The 26,835-nt window shown below is 44.7% G+C and overlaps 1 protein-coding gene across 1 annotated transcript in view; it reads left to right on the top strand.

Annotated features, from left to right (window-relative positions):
• CSMD2 (CUB and Sushi multiple domains 2) overlaps positions 1–26,835 on the top strand; it is a 588,341-nt gene that overhangs the window by 503,214 nt on the left and 58,292 nt on the right. Inside the window, exons 42-47 of the mRNA XM_063104124.1 lie at positions 5,326–5,514; positions 9,034–9,211; positions 10,574–10,719; positions 24,860–24,940; positions 25,421–25,534; positions 25,829–26,017. Of these exons, the coding sequence (XP_062960194.1) occupies positions 5,326–5,514; positions 9,034–9,211; positions 10,574–10,719; positions 24,860–24,940; positions 25,421–25,534; positions 25,829–26,017 (897 nt within the window). The remainder of the gene's footprint in view (positions 1–5,325; positions 5,515–9,033; positions 9,212–10,573; positions 10,720–24,859; positions 24,941–25,420; positions 25,535–25,828; positions 26,018–26,835) is intronic.

The raw sequence follows: 26,835 nt of genomic DNA, 5'->3' as shown, positions 1-26,835 counted from the left end.
TTCCAGAATGCCAGGACCAACAGTGCCCTCTGAGACTCCACTCTGTCCAGACCAGACAGCTACCAGCTTTCTCTGGGCAAGTGGCCCATTCCTTCCTGCTTTTGCATCCCACATGTCCAGCCAGCCACTTCTCCTCGGGCTTGAGAAGCTTAGTGACTCCCTCTGGGTCCTTCTTTGAATGTCAGGCCCTGATACCCGCAGCAGAGCTCCTGCTAGGACAGGATGGAGGGTTCCGGTAACAGTAACAAGAGCGCCCAGTCAGACTTGCACGATGAGGCAGGGTTTTCCTTTGCGAGGCCCAGCCACACTCACCTTCCTGAGGTGAGATCCTGTGACCGGCCCCGCTCCTCCTGGTACACTTTTCCTGGAAAAAGCCCCATCCACTCCATTTCAGTCTTCCCCTGTGGGTTTGGAGATTGTGCCCAACCTGTGCAGCTGTCCATGGCGACCCTGAGCAGGCTCACCTTCTCCCTCCGATGCTTCCCTAGTGTGACAGATGGAACCATGTGTTCTAACCACTTTCTCAGATTCTTCTACTGGTTTTTTTTTTGGGGGGGGGGTTGTTTTTCATATTTTTAGGTTTTTTTTCAGTACTAAGAGATGGTTGTGAAAGAATTAAAACATTACATATGTTTTTATGGGCACATAGTCAGCTCAGGCTGTTATAACAAAATACCATAAACTGGGTGGCTATAAACAACAGGAATTTATTCCTCACAGTTCTGGAGGCTGCAAAGTCCAAGATCAAGATGCCGGCAGATTCCATGTCTGGTGAGGACCCACTTCCTGGCTCATAGACAGCCCCTTCTCCCTGTGTCCTCACAGGGGGGAAGGGGAAGGTAGCTCTCTGGGGCCTCTTTTACAGGAGCACTAATCCCCATTCATGAGGGTGGACCTCCAAAGGTCCCACTTCCAGACACCCTCACTTTGGGGATGAGGCTTCAACATATGAATTTCACAAGGACACAAACATTCAGGCCATAGCATGCATCATAGAAAGTCAAAATTCTCCCATAAGCCCACCCCATCACTACCTATGCAGAGTATCAGCATTTAACAATTCAGTGTATACTTCCCCATTTTTTTCTGTACATATATTGTTGTAGCTGTATTATTACATTTTAGCCAAAAATGGACCGTGCTATAAATACTGTTTTCCAATTTTCTTTTTTAAAATTAATTTTTAATTATACAAACAATTCACAAACACATTCACCTTGTTAAAAAAAGGAAAATAAAAAGAAGGAAAGAAATTAAAACATTACAGGTAAAGCCAAAGCTCTCTTTGTCTGCAGACTCCAAACCCAGGATTATTCCCCGGAAATAACCACTGTTGTTTTGGTGTGATCTTTCCAGACCTTTTTCTATGCCTTGACATACATGTTATATGTACCTGTGGAAAATATGTAATGTTTATAAAATTGTTGACCATGTTTTCTGTATAAATAGAACCATACTATATGTAATTTTCTGAGACTTGGCTTTTTCATTCTGGAAATAATACGGCATGGAGCTCTTCCCCTGTCAGAGAGAGAGGCTGAGCGAGCATTGGGCTTGTCACTTAGGGAAAGCCCTGAAGGGCATCCGGTGAGGTGAGCGCAGCTGAACCAGCCATACAGGGGATGCCTCCTCAGAGGCTCGTGTCTGTCTTAGGGGAAACTTGGGTGAGCATGGCTGGGCTTGTCACCACGGGAGGAGCTGAGCCTCACACCCATATGGTGCTGCTTCACTGGTGGTGACGAAGCTGCCACACCCAGGGGAGCCATGTGTGGGCTCATCACAGAGGCCAACCTTCCACAAGAGCGTCTGTGCCTTTCACGGGGGAGGCACAGGCCTTTCAAAAAGGGTCACAACTCATCAGATAGCCATAGTCTGTCACAGGAGAGACTTGGTCCCAACTACGTTGTCAGTGTTCCTCTCAGGAACAGAGGCGGCACCTGCCACCCGGGCTTGCCCTGTGTGTTAGTGTCCTAGGACTGCCATAACAGAGTACCAGAAACCAGGTGGCTTCAACAACAGTTTTATTGTCTGACAGCTCTGGAGCTGGAAATTCAAGATCAAGGTGTCAGCGGGGTTGATTCCTTCTGAGGCTGTGAGGGAGGATCTGTCCGAGGGTCTCCCCAGCACCTGGTGGGCTGCTGGCAATCTTTGGCACTGCCTGGCTTGGAGAAGTATCACACCAGTCTCTGCCTTCGTCTTCACATGGTGTTGCTCTCCCGGTGCCTCTGTCTCCAAATTACCCCTTTTTGTAGAAACACCGGTCATACTGGATTAGGGCCCACCCTAATTAGACCTCATTCTAATTTAGGTAAGACAGGTAAAGATCCTATCTCCCAATATAGTCACATTCTGAGGTACTGGTGGCTACGACTTCAACATGTGGATTTTCGGGGGACACAATTCAACCCATAACAGCCTCTGACAGGCCTAAGTATTCTTTCCTAGGCTTCTCCTCTCTCATAAATATAAATATTGACGCCACCTTTGTGACAGGGACAGCTGCTCCAGGGCCCCCCCCACACACGATGCCTTACCCCTAGACATGCACAGCCCTGCACACTGAGTCCGCGTGTGGGACCAGCCACTCTCCCTGCGCTCCCTGCGTGGTACTCCCGGGAGTACTGTCGCACTGGGAGCAGCCTCAGACTTCCCATTGGCTACCCCCCCAATGTCCCCCAGAAGAGACCTAACTACTCCCATGGAGCCCTGGCCTTGAGTTCACACCCAGCCCCACTCACCAAGCCTTCCTTTGGGACATGCTCCCACCGAGGCTGTCCCACATGAGGGCCCTGCTATCCCTCTGGGGCTTCCGGGACCACAGGCCAACACCCCAGGTTAGCGTTTCTCTCCATGTCATGACTGTTACTCCCGTGAGGTTTCAGTGTTCAAGGCACCCAGTCCTCAGGATTTTCCCTGTGTGAGGAAGGCACGGGGGGCTCAGCGTGTGCCCTCCTCAGACCCCAACTGTGTAAGAAACCCAGCAACATCCGCCGGGGCTTCCACTCTGTGACGGGCCCCTCCTCCCGCTCACGTCTGGACTTGCCGTGATGCCCCCCTTGAGCCACAGGCCCAGGTACTTGCTCTGCACCTGCCCGTGTGCCAGTCCTCACGGTGCCTGTGGAACCTCGCACAGTGTCGGTCACCTGCTCCCCTCAGACTTGAGCTCGGCTTCTATTAAGGCTTCTTGTTTGGCATGATTCCAACCTCGTGGACTAGGCTATTTCTAGTGGCAGAGGCCCAAGTACTCCCACTGAGGCCTCCCGGTTTGTGACAAGCCCAAACGCTCCTCCCTGACCAATAGGCCCACATTCTCCATCTGTACCTTCCCTCAGCCCCATGGAGTTGTACCTTGTAAACAAGCTCTGACCACTTTCCCAGGTTTCTCCTTTATGGAAAGACCCAGCTTCATGAAAGAGCCATCTGTCCCCACCGAGGCTATTTCTATGGAGCAGACCCAGCTCTCTGTGGGCCTCGACTTTCCCTGGAAGAAGTCCAACTCTTTACTTTCTCCAAATTTCTCCAGTTGGACGCTCTGAACGTCCCAGCTGGGGCTTTCTTTTTCCTTCTTCAGGTAAATATTCCCATAAAATTGTTAGGAATTGCATAATCTATTCCTACCAAGGACCCCCAGTCTGACAGGCTTAACTTACTCCATTAAAACTTCTCAGGAGGATCGTGTTTATAAAGGACTTAGCAAAATGACTGAGACATATAATTGTTCCAAAATGTTAGGCATCGTCATTCCCAGTGTTTTAAATGACAGCACTTAGAAATTGTATCTATTCCCACAGTGGCATATTGCTTTGGGACAAACCTGACTCCTCTCCCTGAGGAGTCCTTCTTAGCAAGTTAATGTCTCTTCCTCTTAGGGTTTTTTCCTGCCCTACAAGCCCAACCTCTGTCTTTGAAGCTTCTGGGGAAATGGGCTCTGAAATTTTTCTCAGTATGAAAGGAATCTAGGTGTTCTCACTGAAGTATCTGTCTTTTTGAAAACCCCAGCTCCTTCTACTTGACGTAATTTCTGTAAAAGACGCCAGCAACTGTGGTGAAGGCAGCTCCTGACTTCTAACACGTGGCTGCCATCTTCAGGCTCCTCACCATCTCTGTGTCCACATAGTTCCCAATGGGGCTTTCTTTAAAGGCAAACCCATCCCATTGGGTCACCTCCCTGGGCAACAGACTCCCTGCTTTCCACTAAGGCTTTCACCACCTAATTGCCCAAACTCCTTCTACTGACAGGACCACATCTGTCCTTTGGCTGCCAGCCCACCCAATGCCACTATGGCTCCTAGATTTTTGGCTCAGTTTTTGAAACCTGCCCAGTTCTTCCCACCGAGACTTCCCTGTGTGACTTTGAATGTAAACACATGACTCAGCCACTATCACAGAGTGAGTGCTTAGGAAATGTGAGCTTCCAGATCATCATTATGTATATTGTGATTACGTATGATAAATGCATTCACTTCCACGAACCACTCATTGGGTTTCAGTTACTCCCATTAAGAATTTCCACTGCAAGAACATTCCATCTCCTCCTACCACTGATTTCCTGCCATGAAGGCTGTTCTTTGTCCTGTGGACCCAATTAACGGAAGGCTTTGCTCTATAGGATGAGCTGAGCAAACCCTCAGCAACCTGTCCCTGTTGGCCGGTCCTCAGCTACTTCCATTAAGACATCTTTTGAATCAGCTCCATTCATTCTCATGGATGCAATTTTCCTGCTCTTTGGAGGGACTTGCTTATATGACATCACACATTTCTTTTATTTCCTCTGGGAAGTTTCTCTTTGCCACAGCTTTGGCTTACTCCCACCAGATTTCTTCCTTGCTAATTAGGGTTCTAATTTCTCAGAGTCGGAAAAACCCAGCTCAAATCCTCATCTCCCTCCTTCCTGTGTTTGTGATCTTGATCACTGCTGTGAAGGTTAAATGAAATAAGCAACATGGAAAAACCTAGGCCAACTCCTGGCCCCAAGTCAGAGCTCAGTCAATAGTGGTGTGGTTCAGCAATGTCTTCCCTGAGCCTCCTTTTACCATGGAAGTACTCATAATAGATAACATTTATTGAGCTTTTACCATGTGTCAGAACTGTGCAGAGCTATGCATGTATTATCCTCAGTCAATAACCACTTTATAAATAAGAAAACTGAGGCATAGAGAAGTTAAATAACTTACCCAAAGCCAACAACTTGTAAATGACAAAGGCCCATCTGAATCCACGTCTTGGTGCTTCACCACTATGCTAACTCTCTATTGCTCCTATATTCTGGTCAGGGAGAAAATACCCAGAGAGAATAAAGCAACCTTTTCTCCTGATCTTTTCCAGCCTATGAACTTCAAGAGTGCCCAGACCCAGAGCCCTTTGCCAGTGGCATTGTGAGGGGAGCTGGCTACAATGTTGGGCAGTCAGTGACCTTCGAGTGCCTCCCAGGATATCAACTGATTGGCCACCCAGTCCTCACGTGTCAACATGGCACCAACAGGAACTGGGACCACCCACTGCCCAGGTGTGAAGGTATGTCCCTCCCTCATCCCTGGTGATTCTTCCTGGGGTTGTCATGGAGACTGATCCCCAGCAGTCCCACATTCCACCTGCCTGCTCCATGGGATTGCCAGTGCTGGGAGGTGCAGGGGAGCATTGTCCATCCTGTTTTCATACAGATGTGACCCAGCCTAGCCAGAGAGAGCATCCTGGTGACAGAGCTCTGAGCCAGCACTAGGGAGGACATAGAGGAGATGTGGGCCACAGCCAAGGGGAAGATACACCCAGCCCTTGGAAAGATCCAACCTAATGGACTCCCCGATCCTGTGTGGAAGGGAAGGCTCCACATGAGAGTGTGGGCTCCCAGTGGCGTGCCGAGGGGCAGAGAGGTAGAGTTAATGATGGCACCTTCCCAAAGGGAGAAGGGAATGAAGACTCTCTCTAAGAGCTTTCTTGTTTCCCTCTACCCCTCCCATTAGTCTCTCCTTCCTACATGTGTCTGGAGAGAGCTGAGCTGATGGTGTCAGGGAACTGGAGATGGCACCTTCTTGGGTCTTCTTCCTTCACCAGAACCAGGATGGACGATGGCTGAAAGGTCGTGCTGCCTCTACCCCCATCAGTGCACCGCAGTCCCATTTTCCTTCCTTTTTCACTCTGGCAGCCGAGCAGTCTCCTGGAGGAGAAGCTGGAATTTGTCTTGGAAGGGGAAGGTGTGGCAGGGGCCACAAATCAGTGTAGGGTGCCCTGGCTCTGGGATCAGATCAGCCCGGGCTCCGTGCCTGAACCATGTCGCCTCTTGAGCTTCGGTTTCTCCCTTAGTAAAGTGGGTCTTCATCTCTGTCTCCCAAGAGCTGGAGGATTTCACAGACGGCTCGCTCCCAGACAGCGAACTCTCAGTATTAACTCTCCACAGAAAAAGAGACCCTGTCTGCAGAACTGAGCTGCTCTGGTGTTGGAATATAAGACTGTTTTTTCTTAAACTATTAAACTCCCAATTAGTTTTACAGATTTTCAGAGCCACACTGTGCATAACCAGTTGAGGGTTCAGAATTGTTGGCTGATCACGTGCTGCGTGACAAGCTTCACTGTGGACCTCAGTCCCTCTTACTCCTCGTTTGTCTCCAGGTGGCACCGTGGGGGGAGGAAAAGGGCAATTCTTTCTCAGGCTGCTGTCCTGAGCCAGAAGCTCCTCTCCCCTCTGAGAAACCTGCTTCTCCTGATTTCTTCGATACCATATTCACTTGCTTTTCCAAATACCTTTTTGCCTGTGCCACCTTTTTCGTTCATCTCTTCCTTTGTCTGCCCCTTAAGTATTGTTCTCTGGAGTTTTTTCCAAGACCTTGTCTCCTTACTAAATATCTTTACTTATTTCAGAGATATTTAAATCCAAGCATATTCAAAATTGAACTCGTCCTCTTTCTGCCATTAAGCTGAAATCCCCCTCTAGTGCCGGGCACCCCTAGTCACCTGGTTACTCAGCCCTTCCTTTAGGCACCTCCTTTCTGCTCTTCTCCCATGCTCACCAAGTCCTGCTTTCTCCATGCTAATCACCTTGCGAATGCATGCGCATTTTTCTCTCCACTGCCTCTACCTTAATCCAGGCCACCACCTGGATGAGCCCCTCACGGGTCTACCTTTCAGTCTTACGCTCCTCGAGACATTCTTCACAGTGTAGTGAGAATGAGCCTTCAAAACCATCAGTATGATTTCCATTCCTTTGGGTGTATACCAGAAGTGGGATAGCTGGATCATGTGCAAGATCTATCTGTAGTTGTCTGAGAAACCTCCATACTGTTTTCCACAGTGGTTGTAGTCATTTACAGTCCCACAGATGGAGAGAACGTACCGAGGGATGCACAGTGGAGTGGGGGAAAGGGGGATGGGGAGGGAGGTCAGGGATAATTGCGTGGGGGACATGGGTTATAATCACAATTTGGGGTAATGGGCATGCTGCCAGTATGGATCTGGCCATCACATCACGGACATGAGTGGTGGCAATCAGCTTTGTACCCCATGAATATTCGTAACCAATAAAAAAAAAAGAAACCAAGAAATCATCAGTGTGCTCCTGCCACGCCCTTGCGTGGAAGCCAGCAAGGCATCCCCGTCTCCCTTGGGGTACTTTCCAAACCCTTTAACGTGGCGCACCATGTCCCTCCGGGCATCCTCCACTCTGCACGGACTGTATGCTGCAGCTCAGCTGAAATACTTTCCACTTTCCCACTGCGCCATGTTTTCTTGCCTCTGGTTCTTAGCACATGCCGTTCCTTCCTCGTACAACACTCCTCTCCTCTCCTACCTTGCCGCCTTAGCCCTAGTCTTCCCTCGGGTCCCAATCTCAGTGTAAATTCTACCAGGAATCCTTCCCTACTCTCCCAAGAGCAGAGGAGGGGCTCTGCCGAGCGTCCCGCAGCATTCCACGATGACGGCAGCTCCACCTGTGCTGCGGACGCTGCTGCATTTGGCTGTGTCCTGGTGGACTGTGAGTGCCACGGGACAGAAGTAGAGCATCGTGCTCCCCGCTGTCTCCCCGGGCCATGCCTGGCACATGTAGGAGGGATGGTGTGTCCGTGGGCACTTTCGGGATGCATTTGCATTCACAGGAACCCCGTCCTCAGTCTGGTCTGCCCCATCCAGATGTCTGTTTGATGCCCCACATCAGCCAGAACCATGCATTATTTTGGACCACGGTGTTTGGAGGGTTTTTTTGCCCAGCATCCTTGTTTATTCTCCTCCCTGGTGACTGAGTCTGAACACCATGGAGACTTCAAGGCCCCTTCATCCACCTGCCGAAAGCCTAGATCAGACTGAGTGTAAAATTGGGTGTTGCTTTGGGGAATAGGAAGGTAAGGAGAGAGGATCATATCTGTTCAGCGAATGTCTCCTCTGTGAGCAGGGCACTGGGCTGCTGCACATTTTACATGCAACATTCTGCCTCATCAATGCACAGCGCCATGAGGGGCATTCTTAGCCCCATTTTACAGGTGAGGAACTGAGACTCAGAGAGACTAACCTACCTGTCTGAGACCCGCTGGTCAATAAACGGCCTAGCCATGATTTGGGCTCGACTTTAGCTTCGCCACAAGAACCCTCAACTCTGAGTCAAGACCAAGCACTGCTCTAGAAAGAAAATTGAAGAGAAAGAAAAGGCTACTTTTATAACTTCTTAGCTCTTCCCAGCAAAAGACTGTAGCCCTGACCCTAACATCTGTCCCTTCCTGTTCCTAGGAAGGGAGAGGGCACAGCTTCGATGTGTCCTTCCTTCTTGGCAGGTCTGTTCCATGAGAAAAGGAAGGAGGGGCTGAGGTTGAGTCAGACCCACAGACGCCCCTAAAGTAAAGACTGGGGGCCAGAAGGGGGGTGGCGTGCTGGCACTGGTGGGTAGAGCCCGGCACGGCCATCCTCAGCCCAGTCACCCTCCCCATCCCTCCCGACCTCCTTGCCAGGGTGACTTGTGCTGGGAGCTGAGATTTCGTTAGGAAGGCATCTGAATTCTCAGGTGGGTGGTGCTCTCCAGCACTCATCTGTGTGTTCATGTTCCCTCCCTGGCAGTGCCCTGTGGCGGGAACATCTCCTCTTCCAATGGCACTGTGTACTCCCCGGGCTTCCCCAGTCCGTACTCCAGCTCCCAGGACTGTGTCTGGCTCATCACCGTGCCCATTGGTCATGGCGTCCGCCTCAACCTGAGCCTGCTGCAGACAGAGCCCTCCGGAGACTTCATCACTATCTGGTAGGGCCAGGTGCCATGTCGGCAGCCATGAGAAAGGAGCATTTGCAGGGCTCTACCCTGGGTCACTCATGTATTAGTTCAGAAAGCCAAGAGCTGAGTGGTTTTAGATGGCGGTCATCCTCCTGGGTTTCAAGTAAACATAATGGAATGAAACCCGGCTTCAATTAGCCATTGTGACTCCTTGAAGGAGAGGGTGGGAGGGCAGGCCTCCCAACTTAGGGTCCTGCTAGGGCCAGTGAAAGTGCCAATGGGGGTATGAATGGGAGTGGGCATGGATACACAGACTTTTCTAAGTATTTCCAGAGTTGAAACCAGCATTCTACGTGTACCTAAGATCAGTTACCCAGTCTAACAGCAGAGGCAGGAGGTAGAACTTGATGAAATCCCACCGGCTATCTCATGCTGAGCCAGCACTGTCCAACAGAATTTTCTGCAGTGACAGAAATGTTCTATATTTGTGCTGTCCAATACGGTAGCCACTGTCATGTGGCAACTGAGCACTTGGATGTGACTAGAGTGACTGAGGCCAATTTTTAAACTTTAATTTTAATTAATTTAAATGTACATACCCACATGTGGCTAGTGGTCACTAAATTGGACAGCTCAGCTCTGAGTTATATAGTTATATATACCATGATGAGTTAATTTTAAAATGAGAATACAAATTTTAGTGGATAATTGCAGTTTTTTTGACAATTTTTCCCGAACCACTGAATCTTTGGACAAAGATGTAAGTTTTAAAATTTTTTGTTTGGAGATTACTGCCGTTCTGAGAATCATCAGGGGATAGTAGGCTACTCCTCCCCAGTTCCCAGGGCTGGATGACTGTTGCAATACTGCCCCAGGTTAATTTGCAAGCAATGGCTAAGCACAGAGTGGGGGTGGGGGGTGGGGGGTGGACTAGATAAGGTTATAGAAATCTTTTGCCCAGAAAGGCAACATGGGTATGTCTCTTTGCTTGAGGGGGACAAGGAAATGGGCCCGGCATGGACAGCAGCAGGAGAGCCCTACACCAATTCTGCAGCCCTGTCCTAGTGCTGCCTCAGGCTGAGAGGACCTGCATGAGACCTGCAGCCCTGCTCCATGGCACTGCATTGCCTCAGGAGCCCCTGGGGAGGCTGGGCTGGTGAAGGACCAGGGGAAAGAGGAATCAGTGTGAGCTTCCCTGACTCTGTCAACTCCCTGGGAGACTGAGTTGGGGAGGTTGGAGAGATGTGTTTAGTGCACTGGGGAAAGAGTGTTGGGTGCAGGAAGAATCATAGCCACCCGTTCCAGGTATCTCTTAAGGCCACTGACGACACCAGGTGGAGCAGGCAGCCATGGTGACTGGTGACATTCTAGGACCTTCTCTCCTCCATGCAGGGATGGGCCACAACAGACAGCTCCACAGCTTGGAGTCTTCACCCGGAGCTTAGCCAAGAAAACGATGCACAGCTCTTCCAACCAGGTCCTGCTCAAGTTCCACCGCGATGCAGCCACAGGGGGTATCTTCGCCATAGCCTTCTCAGGTCAGTATGGAAGTCTGGCCTGGTGGAAAGGGCCAGGCTCTGAAGTCAAGGTCGGGCTTGACTCCTGGCTCCACCATTCGCTAGCCATGTGATGCTGAGTGAGTTGCAGAGCCTCTCTGAGCCTCAGTTTCCCCAGAGGTATGAGAAGTAAGTGTACTGGCTTATGTGAGCGCTCGCATACAGAGTTCCTTAAGCGCAAGTTCTCCTGCGCCCCCACACAGCCAGAGCAGAGCGCCACAGGAGGCTGAGCCCTGGTGCCAGGTCCACTCACTCACGCCAGCTCACTGGCTGGGCTGTCCTTTACCTGTGTCCGGCTTGTCTCTTAGCACCTTCTGGAGGCTTGCCCCCCCTCACTTCAAGGGAACCAGGGCCTCTGCTGTCCTCGCAAGGAGTGCTCTGTTTTTGTGCACAAATAAAGGCATAGTGATTTCAAGCAGAAGAGCATAAACAATTCAAGGTGGGTTTGTCCTTATCGGGAGCCTGTTTTCTTCTAAGAGTCCAAAGTAATGGACCTGGATATTTCTTCATTTTTGTTTATAGCAAACACTGCATAGAAAAACTTAAAGAAAGTTCTCTGTGGTCTTGTGCCCATCTACAGAATGATGTACATGTTTATGGTTTACAGGGCATTACATATATTTGAACTGTAAATCAGAAAAGCTGGATTTTATTCCTGGCTCCCCCTTGGGCCAGGTATGTGTGGCCTTGCCCAGGTCCCTTCCCTACTTGAGACCTCAGTTTCCTCGTGTGTAGAATGAAGGGCTTTGAGTTTGTGACCTCCAAGCATTCTTCGAGGTGGATATTTTACCCCTGTTTTACAAGTGAGGAAATGGGGGCAAAGGAAGGCGACAGTACTTGCCCAGAACTTTGTGGACAGAATTGGGAATGGAGCTCAGTTCTTCTAATCCTGCAACATCTGCTCCAATGCAGTGGCTCAGTGCTGTTGCTTCACGTGTGCATTTATAGAAACTTGAACACATGCAGCCCTAAGCCCGTGGAAGAGGTAACAATAGAGAAACAGAAAGAGACAGCAATTGTCATGTAAAGATCATAGGCGGCTCTGGCTGCCATTCCCAGGAGCAGTGGCCAAGGGTGAGTGTGACATGGAAATGAGACTCTGCCCTTTCGTCTGCCCCAGTCCCCATGTCCGTCTTGTTGGGCACTCCCCACTAAAGGGACCCAAGCTTTAAGGCTATGTCATTTTGACTTGTGACTTTCCCACAGAGTGATGGAGTGTGGACTCCAGAGTCACAGGTGTGGGTTCAAATCTTGGCTCTGCCACATATAAGCTATGTGACCTTGGCCCTGTCATTTCACCTTTCAGAGCCTCAGTTTCACTATCCACCAGATGGGAAGAATATAAGTGCCTAACCTCATAGAGTTAAATGAAACAATGCACAGAAATTCTTAGCTCCAGGCACAGAATACAAAAGATACTCAGTAGATGGTAGATTCAGTAGTCATCATCATCATGACTATTTTTATTATGTTTAGATAGTGACAGGTGCAGTGTGAAGTCACCTTGGTGCTAGGCCAGATCTTTTTTTTCTATTCCTGAGCCTTCATCTGTGCCAGGAACAGGTAAAGGGAGCTTAGCACAGCCCTACGCCATCCTGTTCCCAAGTTCTCCTAAGTAAGTCTCCCCATGAGAGCACTTGCTTCAGGGTATATCCTGGGCACGGTGCATCTTCTGCCTCTCAGATGAGATATGAGGCTCTTGCTATGGTCTGAATGTTTCTGTCCCCCCAAATCCATGTGTTGGAATCCTAATCCCTAAGGTGATGGTATTAGGAGGTGAGGCCTTTGTGAGGTGATTAGGTCATGATGGTGATTAGTGCCCTTATAAAAGTGACCTGATGAAGCTCATTCCCCCTTCCACCATGTGAGGACACAGCAAAAAGACAGTTGTCCACGAACCAGTAAGGAAGTCCTCACCAGACACCGAATTTACCAGCACCTTGATCCTGGACTTCCCAGCCTCCTAAACTGTAAGAAGTAAATTCCTGTTGTTTATAAGCCATCCAGTCTATGGTAATTTGTTACAGCATCCCAAATAGGCTAAATCAGTCCTTAAGTATCAGCTGAAACCGTAGTCCAAGTCGACCAGAGGAGCAGGCAGAGGCCTGGGCAACAGAGGAGCCACTGCTGTACGCAGGTCAGCAGGCTCAAGTGGGAGAGGCACCGTGCTCGGGCGAGTGCGTGAGAAAGGCACACTCCATGCCTCCTGGAACTTGTGATAAACAGTGGAATATATCATACATATAAAAAGTGGAAGTAACATGCATGTGCGGTTTAAAGGATAATAAAATAAACACCATAACTAAACCTAAGAAGAAGAACACCCAAGTCTTTGAAGCCCCTGTTCCTTCCTCAACACATTCTCCATCTCGACCCTGGAGTTAACTGTGATCCTGAACTTCTTGTTAGTCGTTCATTGCTTTTCTTTATAATTTTACACCATATGTGTGCGTCTCCAAAAATATATGTTGTTTAATTTTGCATGTTATTTCTGTTTTGTAAAGAGAATCATTCTATAAATGTTTTCCTGTGACCTGCTTTTTTCACTCAAAATTAAGTTTCTGAAATTCATGCTGATGCATGTGACTGTACTTAGTTCATTTTTCAATGTTGTATAATTCTATTGCATGAAAATAAAGCGATTTATCTCGTCTACTGTTAATGAGTGTTTAAGTTATTTTATTTCAAACAATGTAAACATTGTTGTAGATTCCTTATTGTAAACACGTACAACAGTTTCTCTAGAGTGCCTGCCTGTGTGGAATTCTGAGGTTGTAAGAATCCACATGTTCAGTTTCACTAGGTAATACCAAATTTATCTTACAAAGTGGTTCTAACGATTTACACTCTTCCCAGCAACTAGTTCCATTGCTGTACATCCTTGCACACACTAGGTTTTATTGAACTTTTTAATTTTTATCAATCTGGTGGATTCAGGAAATGGCATTTCACTTTTATGCTGATGAGACTGAGCATACTTTTGTATCTTTATTGACCATTCATGCTTCCTGCTCTGTGAAATGCCTGCTTCCCATAGAGCTTTCTTCCTCCAAGGAGAGAGAGATTATAAACAAGTAAGTGGACAAATGAAAGCTTTTCAGTGTGTAATATGGGCTATGAAAGAAACAAATAGGAGGCTAATATAGTGAACAAAATGGAGAATCTTCTTCATGTGGAATAATTGTGGAAAATCTAAGAGGTGATATGTGAGACAAGAACTAAAGAAAAAGGAGCTAGACTTGCAAAGACTGAGGAGTAGGAGAATTTTTGCCTTTCTATAGGCAAACATTAGTGCTAAATAACTTTCTTTTTTCTTTTTTAAATTATTATTAGCATAATAATTATTACAAATCGTGATTTTTCTTTATGCCCTTTACCCAACCTATCCCTCCCCAAACCCCCTTCCTCACCTCCCCCATGTCCAGCAACCTCAGGTTTGCTCTCTCCTTCTCAAAGTTCAGTGAATCACTGTGGTCTTTTCTTTCTTTCCTTCTTTCTCTCTTCCTTCTTTCTTTCCTTCTTTCCTTCTTTCTTAGCACCCAGTTATAATTGAGAACATGCTGTATTTCTCTTTCCTTGTTTGGCTTATTTCATTTAACATAGTTTTCTCCAGACTCATCCATGTTGCTGCAAATGGCAGAATTTCCTTCTTTTTATGGCTAAGTAGTGTTCCGCTGTGTATATATACCACCTTTCCCTTATCCAGTCATCTGTCGAAGGACACAGGCTGGTTCCATATTTTGGCTATTGTAAATAGAGCTGCAATGAACATGGGAGTGCAGGTATCCCTTCGACATGATGATTTCCATTCCTTTGGATATATACCCAGTAGTGGGACTGCTGGATCATGTGGTAGTTCTAGCTGTAGTTGTTTGAGGAACCTCCCCATAATGTTTTCCATAGTAGCTGTGCTAATTTAAATTCCCATCAACAGTGTAGAAGAGTTCCCCTTTCCCCACGTCTTTGCCAGCATTTGTTATTCTCAGTTTTTTTAATAATGTCCAGTCTAACTGGGGTGAGATGATATCTCAATGTGGTTTTGATTTCCATTTCTCTGATGACTAGTGATGCTGAGCATTTTTTCATGTACCAGTTGGCCATTTGTATGTCTTTGGAAAATGTCTATTCATCTCCTTTGCCCATTTTTCGATTGGATTATTTGTTTTTTTACTGTATAGTTGTTTGAGTTCTTTGTATATTGTGGATATTAATCCCTTGTTGGATGTATAGTTTGCAGATATTTTCTCCCACTCTGTAGGTTGTCTTTCCACTCTGTTGATTGTTTCCTTTGCTGTGCAGAAGCTTTTTAGTTTGATATAATTCCATTTGTTTATTTTTTTTCTTTTGTTGCTTGTGCTTTTGGGGTCTTATTCATAAAGTCTTTGCCCAGTCCTACTTCCTGGAGTATTTCACCTATATTTTCCTTTAGTAATTTTATGGTTTCAGGACTTATATTCAGGTCTTTAATCCATTTTGAGTTGATTTTGGTAACTTCCTTTTCATATAGGGATCAATAAGCAGAAAGGAAAAATACCTTTAAGGAGACCTCTGAGAAGATTATTATATGACATTTTTAAAAAATAAGAAAAGAGAATTTGAATCGCAGAGAAAAATACCCTTGAAAAAATATGTAGTTTAGGAAATAGAAGTAAATTTTGGAAAGCACCTGCTCTACTGTAGAGTCTAGATAACTTGTACTCGAAATAAAAGGCGAGATGTTAAGACAGCAGGCAGAGAAGAAAAGGGAGACCTGGCCAGGAGATAATAAAAGAGAGCTAAGTCTCTTTCCTTCCCTTCCTGAACAGTTCAGTTCTAAAGCTGTTGGATGGGAAGGTAGGCATTCACACCTGTCAGGGTGAGGGGGAATGGGAACCTCTGTGGCCCAGGCCAGGAGCTCAGAGGGTAGAAGGGAGTCCACACTGAGGAGCTGCCTGGCATGGGCAGTTGGAGCCCATGAGGGTTGAGAAGTGTTCTGTACAGGGAGGGGACTGGTGTGGGGTGTCAGAGCTCTAGAAGGATGAGTAGACATCTGTGTAGGGTTTGGGAGCCCACGCAGAGTGAAGGGGGGCTCCAAACAGAGGACCAGTCCAGCAAGAGGGGTCAGAGCCTAAGTGGGCAGGAGGAAGGGTGACAGCAGAAAGGGGAACTTGGCTGTATGTAGTGGTTGATCAAATAATATACCAAAGGCAATAGAAGGCAAGTTTCTCTCTGTCGGAGAAGAGGGTTGGGAACATCGAAAGAGCAGAAATTAAAATACACCCAGTGATGCTGGATTTAGATTGGACGTATCACTGTAAGCTTATGGTTTTCAATATGTAGAGACACAGAAGGAAATAAGTGTGTGAGTGTGAGTGTGTGTGCGTGTGTGTGTGTATGTGTGAGTGTGAGTGTGTGCGCATGTGTGTGTGTGTGCGTGTGCGTGCGTGTGTGTGTGTGTGTGTGTACATACACATTCCTTAGATCTTTCCACTGAGAGCTCTTTGAAGCAGTGACTCCTCAATAGCAAGGAGCACATCCAGCCACAGATCTTGATTTCTAAATACCATTTTCCACTAAAATGGGCCAGGCTCCATGAAGAAATGGCTGATCCCAAGGCTAGGGCATAAAAAGTACAGCCAGAAGCATCTTATGGCAGAAAGTAAAGAAGTGCCCAGGAATGATGGAGACATGTCAAAAGGATGTGGAAGCTGGCTCGAAAGGGCACCTGCTGACCATATTGGGGATAATTTGAGTATCAAAGTCATTAATGATGGTAACAACTGGTAACCTGCTGAATAAAACAAGACACCGTGCATATCCATACAGATATTAATTAATTAATTAATTAATTAATTAAAAGTTTTATGAGAAATAGGATATTTACATAGCCTCAAACCACCTTGTCACACAATAATAACAAAGGGAAAAGAATAGCTTTATGGTGGAAGAGCCCGGAAGACACCACCACATCATCGGTAATGGGACAAATTGAAATTTTACCCCAGCTGGAAAGATGCAGTGAGAAAAACCCAGCATTGCTTCTGTGACAGTCCAGTCAAAGCTGCACGACCTGAACCTAACCATGAGGAAGCATCAGACAAACCTAAACTGAGGGACATACTATAAATTCACTGTCATGTAATCTGCAAAAGTGTAAAAGTCATGAAGGTCAAGTAAAGACTTTGGAATCATTCCAGACTAAAGGAAACTAAGGAGATATGACAGCTAAATGCAACATGTGATTCTCAACTGGATCCTTTTGCTATTCAGAACTTTGTTGGGACAAGTGGTGAAACCTGAATGGATATGAGGATCACATGGCCGTAAGGTATCAGTGTTAATTTCCTGCTTTTGATGGTTGCTCTGTGGTTATGCAGAAGAATGTGCTTGTTTGTACAAAATAGACGCTACAATACTCTGGAGTTATGGAGCATCATGTTGGCAACTTATTTTAAAATGGTTCAGGAGAAAAAGAGGTTTTTGTACTATACTTCCATTGTTCCTATACCTTTCTGACTGTTTTGAATTAAAAATTTATTCACAAGGGGAGCTAAGTAATAAAAATAAATAAATGCAATAGCGCAATCTAAATCAGCACAAGAATCAGCAAAGAGCAGAACAGACACTGTGGAAACACAGTTCAGAGACAGGGAGGACAAACCTGAAAATCTCAACACAAAGAGGGGGAAGGGCAGAGATTTGAAAGCAATAGGGAGAAGATGGTAAATAAGATAAAAAGCATTTATGAAGAAAAGAACCAAATGGATACAACAGAAATAATAAATAAAACTTTTCTGAGGTGAAGGAAAACCCGTGTATATAGAATAAAAAGAGCTCACTGTATACCAGGAGAAATCAGAAACAGCCTGGCAATTTTTTCAAATTATAAGGATAAAGGTTAGGGAAAATCTACTAGAATCCAGCTGAGAAAGTCCCCTCCAAAGGATCCGAAATCAGACAACTCTCAGACTAATTTTTGGTGTTAGGTTACAGAAAATAAAGGAGGTATTTCTATAGATATCTAAGGGGGAAAAAGTTGGGGCTTCACATGTGAAGGCAAGAGATAGTCACTTGCAGGGATTCAGAAGCTTAAAATTAGTGCCCCGGTCGCAACCTGAATGTAACTCCAGGATGTCATCACCCATCAAGGGATGAACCAGTCACTCAAAATAGGGAAGATGTGTAAGAGAAAACATAAAAGTGGGAAGCATTGATACTAGCTAAGCACAGACGTAAGTCTAAGTAATAATTGAAAAGATAAGTTTAAAACAGAATGCAAATACAATGATAATTCTTAAAAGACTTAAAAATAATAATCTTGTATTAATAAATGCCCCAGGAGATGGAAGAGTGGGGGAATGTCCTTATTGTGCATGGCGGTGTACTCCGTAGACATTATTTATTCAGTTGTTGACTTTGATAATTAGAGGAATGAGGATTTCGAGGATATAATTTAGTCACTAATAAGTTTAAAATGAGTATAATACTTCTAAATCACTTAAAGAAAAAAAGTAAGTAAAACATAATCCAAATATAAAGGTAGAAAAGAAAGGAAACTGTTTAGGAACAAATACAGAAAGCACAAAATGAGACAAAGCAGTAAAAATCATTCAGTTATTATGAAAAGTGCAAATGTATTAAATTCCAATTCCTTATTAAAAAAAAAAAAAAAAACAAAGACTCTTAGATTAGGCTAAATAATGCTCAACTGTTATTTTCTATGTGAGGACCAGAACTTAGACAAAGTGACATTGTTTAAAGTAAAACGATGGCCAGTGATATACTGGGCAAACACAAACAACAGAAACAATCAAGAAAAAAAGTAGAATTCAAAGCAAAAAGTGTTAAATGGAAAAAGTGAATTATTTTTTATTGGAGAATGCTATAATCTGTAATGATAATTTAAATTTTTTTTGTTTCTAACCATGGTAAAAAATACATAACTTGAAATTTGCCATCTTAACCATTTTTAAGTGTGCGGTTCAGTGGCATTAAGTACATTCACATTGTTGTCAACCACCACCACCATCCACCTCCAGAACTTCTTTATCTTGCAAAACTTGAGCTCTATACCCATTTAACAACTCCCCCACCCCCCACCCCCCATCCCCCCACCACGCCCCAGCTCTGGGCAACCACCATTCTACTTTCTGTCTCTATGAATTTGAGTAGGTACCTCATGTAAGTAGAATCACACAGTATTTGTCTTTCTGTTACCAGCTTATTCTACTTAGCATAATGTCTTCAAGATCTATCCATGTTGTAACATGTTTCAGAGTTTCCTTTCTTTTTAAGGCTGAATGATATTCCATTGTATGCACAGACCACATTTTGTTTATCCATTCGTCTATCAATGGACACTTGGGTTGCTTCCACCTTTTGGCTACTGTGTGTACTGCTCCTATGAACATGCTTGTACAAATATGTAATGATAATCTTTAAGATAGCAATCCTATTGGAAATCCTATTGCAGGAAGATGCCTGAGAATACATATCAAAAGCCTTAACACAGTGGAATTAACTATAGTTGAAACATTTTGCCGTGCCTGCACCGCTCATAATGATGTCCTTAACTGCCCCTCTGCTGTGAGAACTTGGCAGCTATGTTTGTACACTGTGACACCCCTCTAAGCACAACCTTGCCCCCCACCACAGAAGCTGAAAACAAAGTGGGCACCTGACCTGAATGCAGCAGGGGTAATCAGATATTCTCTTAGGAACTTGAACTTGGACCTACGCGAGTCTACTTCTGCCTGGACTCATCTCTAGAAGAGAGAAGAAATAAATCCAAGTGCCACAGGTTCCCTCTCTCCTACTCTCCAGTGGACTGAGAAGCAGAGCATTCCTGTGTGCAGGAAGAGAATTACTGAAGAACGTGGAGAGATTTTCCTTGATTCCTGATGGCCCTTCAGTTCCTTGTGCTCTATCTTGATGAATCTGGTTGCAAATCTACCCTTGGATTTTTCTGAGAAGCTTTTTTGCTTATTTTAGCCTGAATGGATTTGTGTTATTTGTATCCAAAAATTCTTAATTAATACAACAATCTAGGACCCAGCAATTACACTTCTGGGATTTGTGCAAAGATTTGTGTATAAAGATATTCCTTGAAATGTTATTTATAAAAGGGAAATTAGAAATGTAAAATAATAGGAGATTAGGTATATAAATTATATACATACACATAGGCACACAAATGGGGAAAGATACAGTCATTAAAATTCATTCATTCATGTAGACTACAATCCACTGATTTAGGGAAATGTTTATTTTATATCATTCAGTGAAATAAAGCAGGTGATTTTTAGGGCTCAGGTGATGGTATAACCAGAGGAGGCAGTCATTTTGGACTCCTACCCTAGACCACAGCCACCCTTCCTTTTGAGGTGCTTGAGAAAGAGATATACACAAGGAACAACGGCAAAGGAAGGCATTTTAATAACAGCTGGTCTTGGACTCCAAACTCTAAGGCAGAGCCCTGAGCCATCTGGTAAACTGAAGTGAACTATGTGAGACACCTTTTTCCCCTAAGCTAATGTGGCATTAAAAGCTTCAGATGAAAGCCTAATAACCCATCATACTCATCAGCCTGAGGAAGAAATATACCCAGAAAGTGACGGGAGAAAGAGTACGATGTGTTATTGTCCACAATGGCCATTGCTGAGCTGACTGCTGCTTAACCTAAGCAGTGACCCCCACCCACCAGTTAACATGTTCACATGTACTGGGGTTTGACCAAGCTGTATCAAAAGCTCACCCCCAAAAGGAGCAAGGGGGTCAACACAAAATGAGATGGAGGAGTCAGTCTTGAATATCCTGCCCTAGAGTTTGGTAGCAGTAACAGGGTAGACACAGTGGGATGCCTTCAGTGTATTAAGACTGGGTATGTTGGGCCTGCCCCGTGGCTCACTCGGGAGAGTGCGGCGCTAGTAGCACTGAGGCCGTGGGTTCAGATCCTATAAAGGGATGGCCGGTGCGCTCACTGGCTGAGCGTGGTGCAGACCACACCATGCCAAGGGTTGCAATCCCCTTATAGGTCAAAAAAAAAAAAAAAAAAAAAAAAAGAATGGGTTTGTTGAGGGGGGTGGGCAGGTTGTCCGTAAATGATAGAAGGTCATACACCAAAATGTTAACAATAGTTATGCCTAGATGGTGGGATTGCAGGAATTTTTGTTTTGTTGCTTTTCAGTATTCCATAAACTTTCTGCATTGAGCAGGAAAGTGTAAATTTTTTAAAAGTAATTTTAAAATGCAATGGGAAATCATCCCAGTCAAAATAGTAACCTCAAAATGTAAAATACCCAGGCTGGGTTTAAGTGGATATTTCTTTTTATTTATTTATTTATTTTCTTAGAGGTTTTAAATGTGTATGAGGCTGAGAATGGAAGGTATCAAATAAAAAAAACTGTTAAGGAAAATGATAATTGGCTAAATAAAAGTGTGATACTTCTTCAGATCAAAAGAGTGCTTTAAATAAAATTAAGCAAATGATAAACTGTGAAAATGTAATTAAGGAGCTAAGGCCAATATTGAATATTTATAAAGTTCTTCAAATTTGTAGGAAGAATAGTGGCAAAGGACATGAATAAATAGTTTAAAAGAGAAATGCAAATAATCCATTAATATATGAAAAAGTGGTTGGCCTAATTAGTTACCAAATGCCAATTAAAGTAAATGCTACTGTCTTTGTTTTTTTATCAAGGTGACAAAGATTAAAATTGATGACCTTCTCCTCCAGTGGGCTGTAAGTTCTATGAGGGCAGGGATGCTTCTGTTTTGCTTATTCTTACATTCTCAGCACCCATCACAGTGCCTGACCCAGGGTGAGACCTCCGTAGATAATCATTAAAGGAACTGGATGAAAGAACGATGGTGCTCAGTGCCGGAGAAACTCTCTCTGTTGATGGCATCAGTTGGAGCAATTGTCCTGGAAAGCAAAATGGAAGCGTGCATCACGCACAGACATGGTCCTCCCTGGTCTATGTTAACTCAAGGTTAAACCCATCTGGTTCCCTCAAAAGTGCCTCTGGGTTTTCACACTCACACTTCATAAAGCTTGTATGACATTTTAGCCAACACATCTGTAGAAAAAATTTAAAGTTAGATCCCCAAAACATAATACAATATTTTTTGCCATTTATATAGATTTTATTCTTATGTGTTTGAGTTATCCAATGATAGTTATCCAATGATAGTTTTCAATGGGTTAGTTTACAGAGTGTAACAGCAGAATTTTTAAAAGGTGAATTAAAGATGCACTCTGAGCTATTTAGTTTTAGTAAATAACACTTACTCTGAACTTAGAAAGCTGCATAATGTTTTACATACGCTTTATACTAGTTTTTTGGACCATTTAATGTTTTTTTTCACGCTTGAAATATAATTGATTATATATATTTATGGGGTACAGAGTTGACTATCAGTATTTCAGTATGTGTGTACAATATGTGATAATCAAATCAGTATCATAGCATGTTCATCATTGCAATTTGTAATCGTTGTTTGTGTCCATTACCCGATTTCTCCCTAACCCCTCCTCCCCCTTTCCAACCTCTCGTGACCATAGATTTGTTCTCTCTGACAGTTGAATATATTATTGTGGTTGTCCCTTTCTTTCTTTCTTTCTTTCTTTCTTTCTTTCTCTTTCTTTCTCTTTCTTTCTCTCTTTCTTTTTCTTTCTTTCTCTTTCCTTCTTTCTCTCCTTCTTTCGTTCTTTCCTTCTTTCTTTCTTTCCTTCTTTCATTCTTTCTTTCTTTCTTTCCTTCCTTTCTTCCTTCCTTCCTTCCTCCTTCCTTCCTTCTTTCCTTCCTTCCTTCCTTCCTTTCTTTCCTTCCTTTCTTCCTTCCTTCCTTCCTTCCTCCTTCCTTCCTTCTTTCCTTCCTTCCTTCCTTCCTTCCTTCCTTCCTTCCTTCCTTCCTTCCTTCCTTTCCTTCCTTCCTTCCTTCCTTCCTTCCTTTCTTTCTTTCTTTCCACTTATGATTGAGGACATGCAGTATTTCTCTTTCTGTGCCTGGCTTATTTCACTTAACAATTTTCTCCAAGCTCATCCAAGTTACTGCAAATGGCAGAATTTCCTTCTTTTTTATGGCTGAGTAGTATTCCATTGTGTATATATACCACATTTTCCTTACCCAGTCGTCCATCAATGGACATTTGGGTTGATTCCATATCTTGGCTATTGTATACAGAGCTGTGATGAACATGGGAGGGCAGATGGTAAAATGTCAGAATCTTTTGTGAACATATGAAAAGAAGCACAATTCCTAATGGGGACATGCATCTCAGATGCTGCTGGCTCTGAGAGGTGTCACATTGTACTGTTCATTGTGAACAGTACTCTACCACCCAGTACCTGTCCTGCACGAGTTCCCACCAAGTCTTTCATATTTAGCCCTTGTTTCTGCCTAGGGTTTTACCATGTCTCAAGCTGAGAAAGTTCCCACAGTGCACTGAATGTTTACGGTACAGTATTCAAAGTCTGTGTGCTACAATGCACAGAGCCGCTGTTTTGTTACAACCATAATAACTGTTGGGTGATCATGAGTGATATTTTAAGTATTTAACTTCTAGCATAATGGTTTGTTGCATATACAAGGGTACTTCAAAATGTTTGTGGAAAAATAGAATTAAAAGATAATGCTAATCTTTCCATGAGCGTTTTGAAGTACCCTCGTATATAAGTATTTTATAGGATTTTGATTACTTTTTGTATTTTGAGTTGACGTACAATGCATTATAATTTTTTTCTAACTTAAAATAATGGGAAATAGGCTCCAAGTAAGAACATCTGATTCCCAAGAATGGATTGCTGACATTCAGCAGAAAATGCCTATACTTGTAAAAGGTCACACACTTTAATTACTCCTAGTTATGGTTAACAATACAGTATCTGTGAAATAAACTCTAGTAAATCTGTACGATGAAATCCTATAAAGCCATTTCAATCATATTTTTTTTTTTTTTTTCCGTGACCGGCGCTCAGCCAGGGAGTGCACCGCTCATCCTTATATAGGATCTGAACCCGCGGCGGCGGGAGCGTCGCCGCGCTGCTAGCGCAGCACGCTACCGAGTGCGCCACGGGCTCAGCCCTCAATCATATTTTTGAAGAAATTTAATTATGTGGGGAAATTCTTGCAATATAATAGTAAGTGTGCAAGGATCAACACAAACTATATAAAATATGCAAGTCTGTAAGAGAAAAATGTTTATATATGCAAAGAATAATCATTCCAAGAATTTACAGTAAAAAAGTTAACAGTGGTTATCTCTGGGAGGGCAATGGATGAGTTTAATTTTCTTCCTACTGCTCTCATGGAAAATCCCAGACTTTCTTTAATGACAATGTATTACATTTGCAATTTTTTTTAAAAAGAACACGATTTTTTTAAAAACATAGCAAAAGTCAGAGTAATTTTGGAAATAATAATAATAGCAGCTAACATTCATGTGGCAATTAACTATGTACCAGGTAATAAAAGCCAAGTTGTGAGCCCACCCTGAACTTCACCTCTAACACCATCCTGCATCCAAGCACCAACGGGTCTCTGCCCATAGGGAGGTGTTTGAAGCTAGGAGTGTTTGGCCATAGGTCAGAAGGGAAGCAAGCTGACTTCGGTGGGTGCTCTCAGGAGCCACACACACAGTGTACAGAGGCTAAGTAGTAGAATATGGGATTTGGAAGCAGCCAGACCTGGACCAAATCTACCTATGCCACTTAATTCCTGTGTGGCCTTGGGGAAGTAACTTCACCTTTCTGAATCTCGCTTGCTTACAAATAGAGTAAGAGCACCTCACAGGGTGAAAACTAAGGAGGTAACAGCCTGTGGCAGTGCCTGACATATAGGAGGTGCTCAGCAAATGGTCCTCACCTTCCCTTCAGTGCTGGTCACTGCCACTGGGTTCTTCTTAGATCCTCTTTCCTTTTTTAATCTTAAAATATGGCTGCTGCTTTTTGCATCAAAAACAAAGAAAGGATGATAGAAGATAAGCAAAAGAGTACTTGGCTGTCCTCTCCCTGTGGACAGATAGATACTCACTAATATCTGTTATGTGAATGAATGAGGAGTGGGAAAGTGAAAAGCTAAACAAATGAATGACTGCCTGAAAATGATGTTCTACCCTGACTTGTCCGCTGTCATCTTTTCAGCTTATCCACTCACCAAGTGCCCTCCGCCCACCATCCTCCCTAACGCTGAAGTCGTCACAGAGAATGAAGAATTCAACATAGGTACCACCTCCCAAACCAGCAAGGACTGTGAGCCCAGGGCTGGCGGGGAGGGGCTAGGCAGAGGGGCTCAGCTCTGCCTCCTGTCCATGGAGAGAGAAACAATGGGCCCCGTGCAAGAGCGTTGCTATTCTGCAACCTGAGTTTGCATCCATAATACAGTCACGCTTCCTTTTAGCCATACTGAGGAAGAGGAACCAGGAAAGTGGTTTTCTTCTGTGATGCAAGCTGCATGTTTTTGAGAAATAAATCATGCAAGACAGTATAAAGATTCTTGGAATACGAAAACATTCTCACGAGCCGTGAGAGGAGAGAAGCATTGGTCTGGGCTACTCAATTGGAGTTGAGCTAATTATTTGTCTGAACAGAACATGACCTTCCACTGGTTGTCTTGCCTGGAAGTGGGTTCCAGGTACTAAGGGGTGCTGATCAGTCCTCCCCAGACTTCCTCAGAGAATCTCCAAGTCGATCTCTCTTTGGCAGGTGACATTGTACGCTACAGGTGTCTTCCTGGCTTCACCTTAGTGGGGAGTGAAATCCTGACCTGCAAACTTGGAACCTACCTGCAGTTTGAAGGCCCACCCCCGATATGTGAAGGTAATTGCACTGAGCCATGTCTCTGTCGGGCCTGGAATTCTTCCCAGACAAAACCCTTGTTTTCCTCCTCTTCTATTCCCAGGTCTTAGCTCAGTCCCTGCCCCACGGAGTGAGAGGTCACGTGGTGGGTGTTGTTTGAGGAATGGGTGATCAAGTGAGGAGTGGGTGGGTGGGTACTGATTTTCAGTAGTACTGGTTTCCAATGGTTGTCTTTTGCACCAGGGAAAAGCAAATGTGGTGGCCCTAATTCCACCTTCACCCTGCGTACCTGGTACTTCTCTTTCTTTCTCCAAGTGCACTGCCCAACGAATGAGCTTCTGACAGCCTCCACAGGTGTGATCCTGAGTCAGAGCTACCCTGGAAGCTACCCCCAGTTCCAGACCTGCTCTTGGCTGGTGAGAGTGGAGCCCGGGTATAACATCTCCCTCACCGTGGAGTACTTCCTCAGCGAGAAGCAGTATGATGAGTTCGAGATCTTTGATGGTAAGCCAGTTAAGTGCTGTAGTCCCCTGCTGCAGATGGCATGGACTTGCTCCAGAACCCTGGAGCCTCTGATGCAGTCTTCCTATGAGGGCTTGCCAGAGGCACCACGTGATGTCTTTCTCTACCACAGAAACCCCAAGACCATGGGATCTGACGGGTTGTATGGCCCAGGCAGCAGCACTACTTACATTGCAGCCTGGACCTGCTATACAACCCTTTCTTACTCTAGCCCCACTCAAAACTAGCACCCCTGAAGGTTAACCAACAAGCGAGTCATAGCAGTATTCCCAAGTGAAGAGTATGCTGCCTCCAAAACTCAAAGAGGTCTACCAAACGTTGTGCTGCATCTTTGGTGGCAGGAGGGAAAAGGTGAGGTAATTTGTTCTTTCATTTGGAGGAAGTGTCTCAGCATGTCCCGGACCACAGGACCCTGACAATTTCACTGCAATCTTTGTAGGATTTACCTCTTACTCTGTGGAACACGTGTGTCTTGCAAAGGTGTCTACACTAATCACTCCCCTGGCTCATCAGATCCAATATTATGATGTCATCAATATAGTGAACCAATATGCTGTGTTCTGCAGGATGTCCAGATGGTCCACATCCCTTCAGACTGTATTATGACAGAGAGCAGGAGAATTAACGTAGCTCTGGGGCAGAACCATGAATATACACTGTTGTCCACCTCCTGTGAATGTGAACTGCTTCTGATCCTCCCTTCTGATGGGTCCAGAAGAGGATGCGTTGCCAGATCTATAGCTGCATTCCACATGACCAAGACTATGTTAGCCCACTCTAATAAATACCCTGCATCTGGC

Source organism: Cynocephalus volans, chromosome 8, assembly GCF_027409185.1.
Source record: "Cynocephalus volans isolate mCynVol1 chromosome 8, mCynVol1.pri, whole genome shotgun sequence".
NCBI lineage: Eukaryota > Metazoa > Chordata > Mammalia > Dermoptera > Cynocephalidae > Cynocephalus > Cynocephalus volans.
This window is presented reverse-complemented; position numbering and strand designations above follow the sequence as displayed.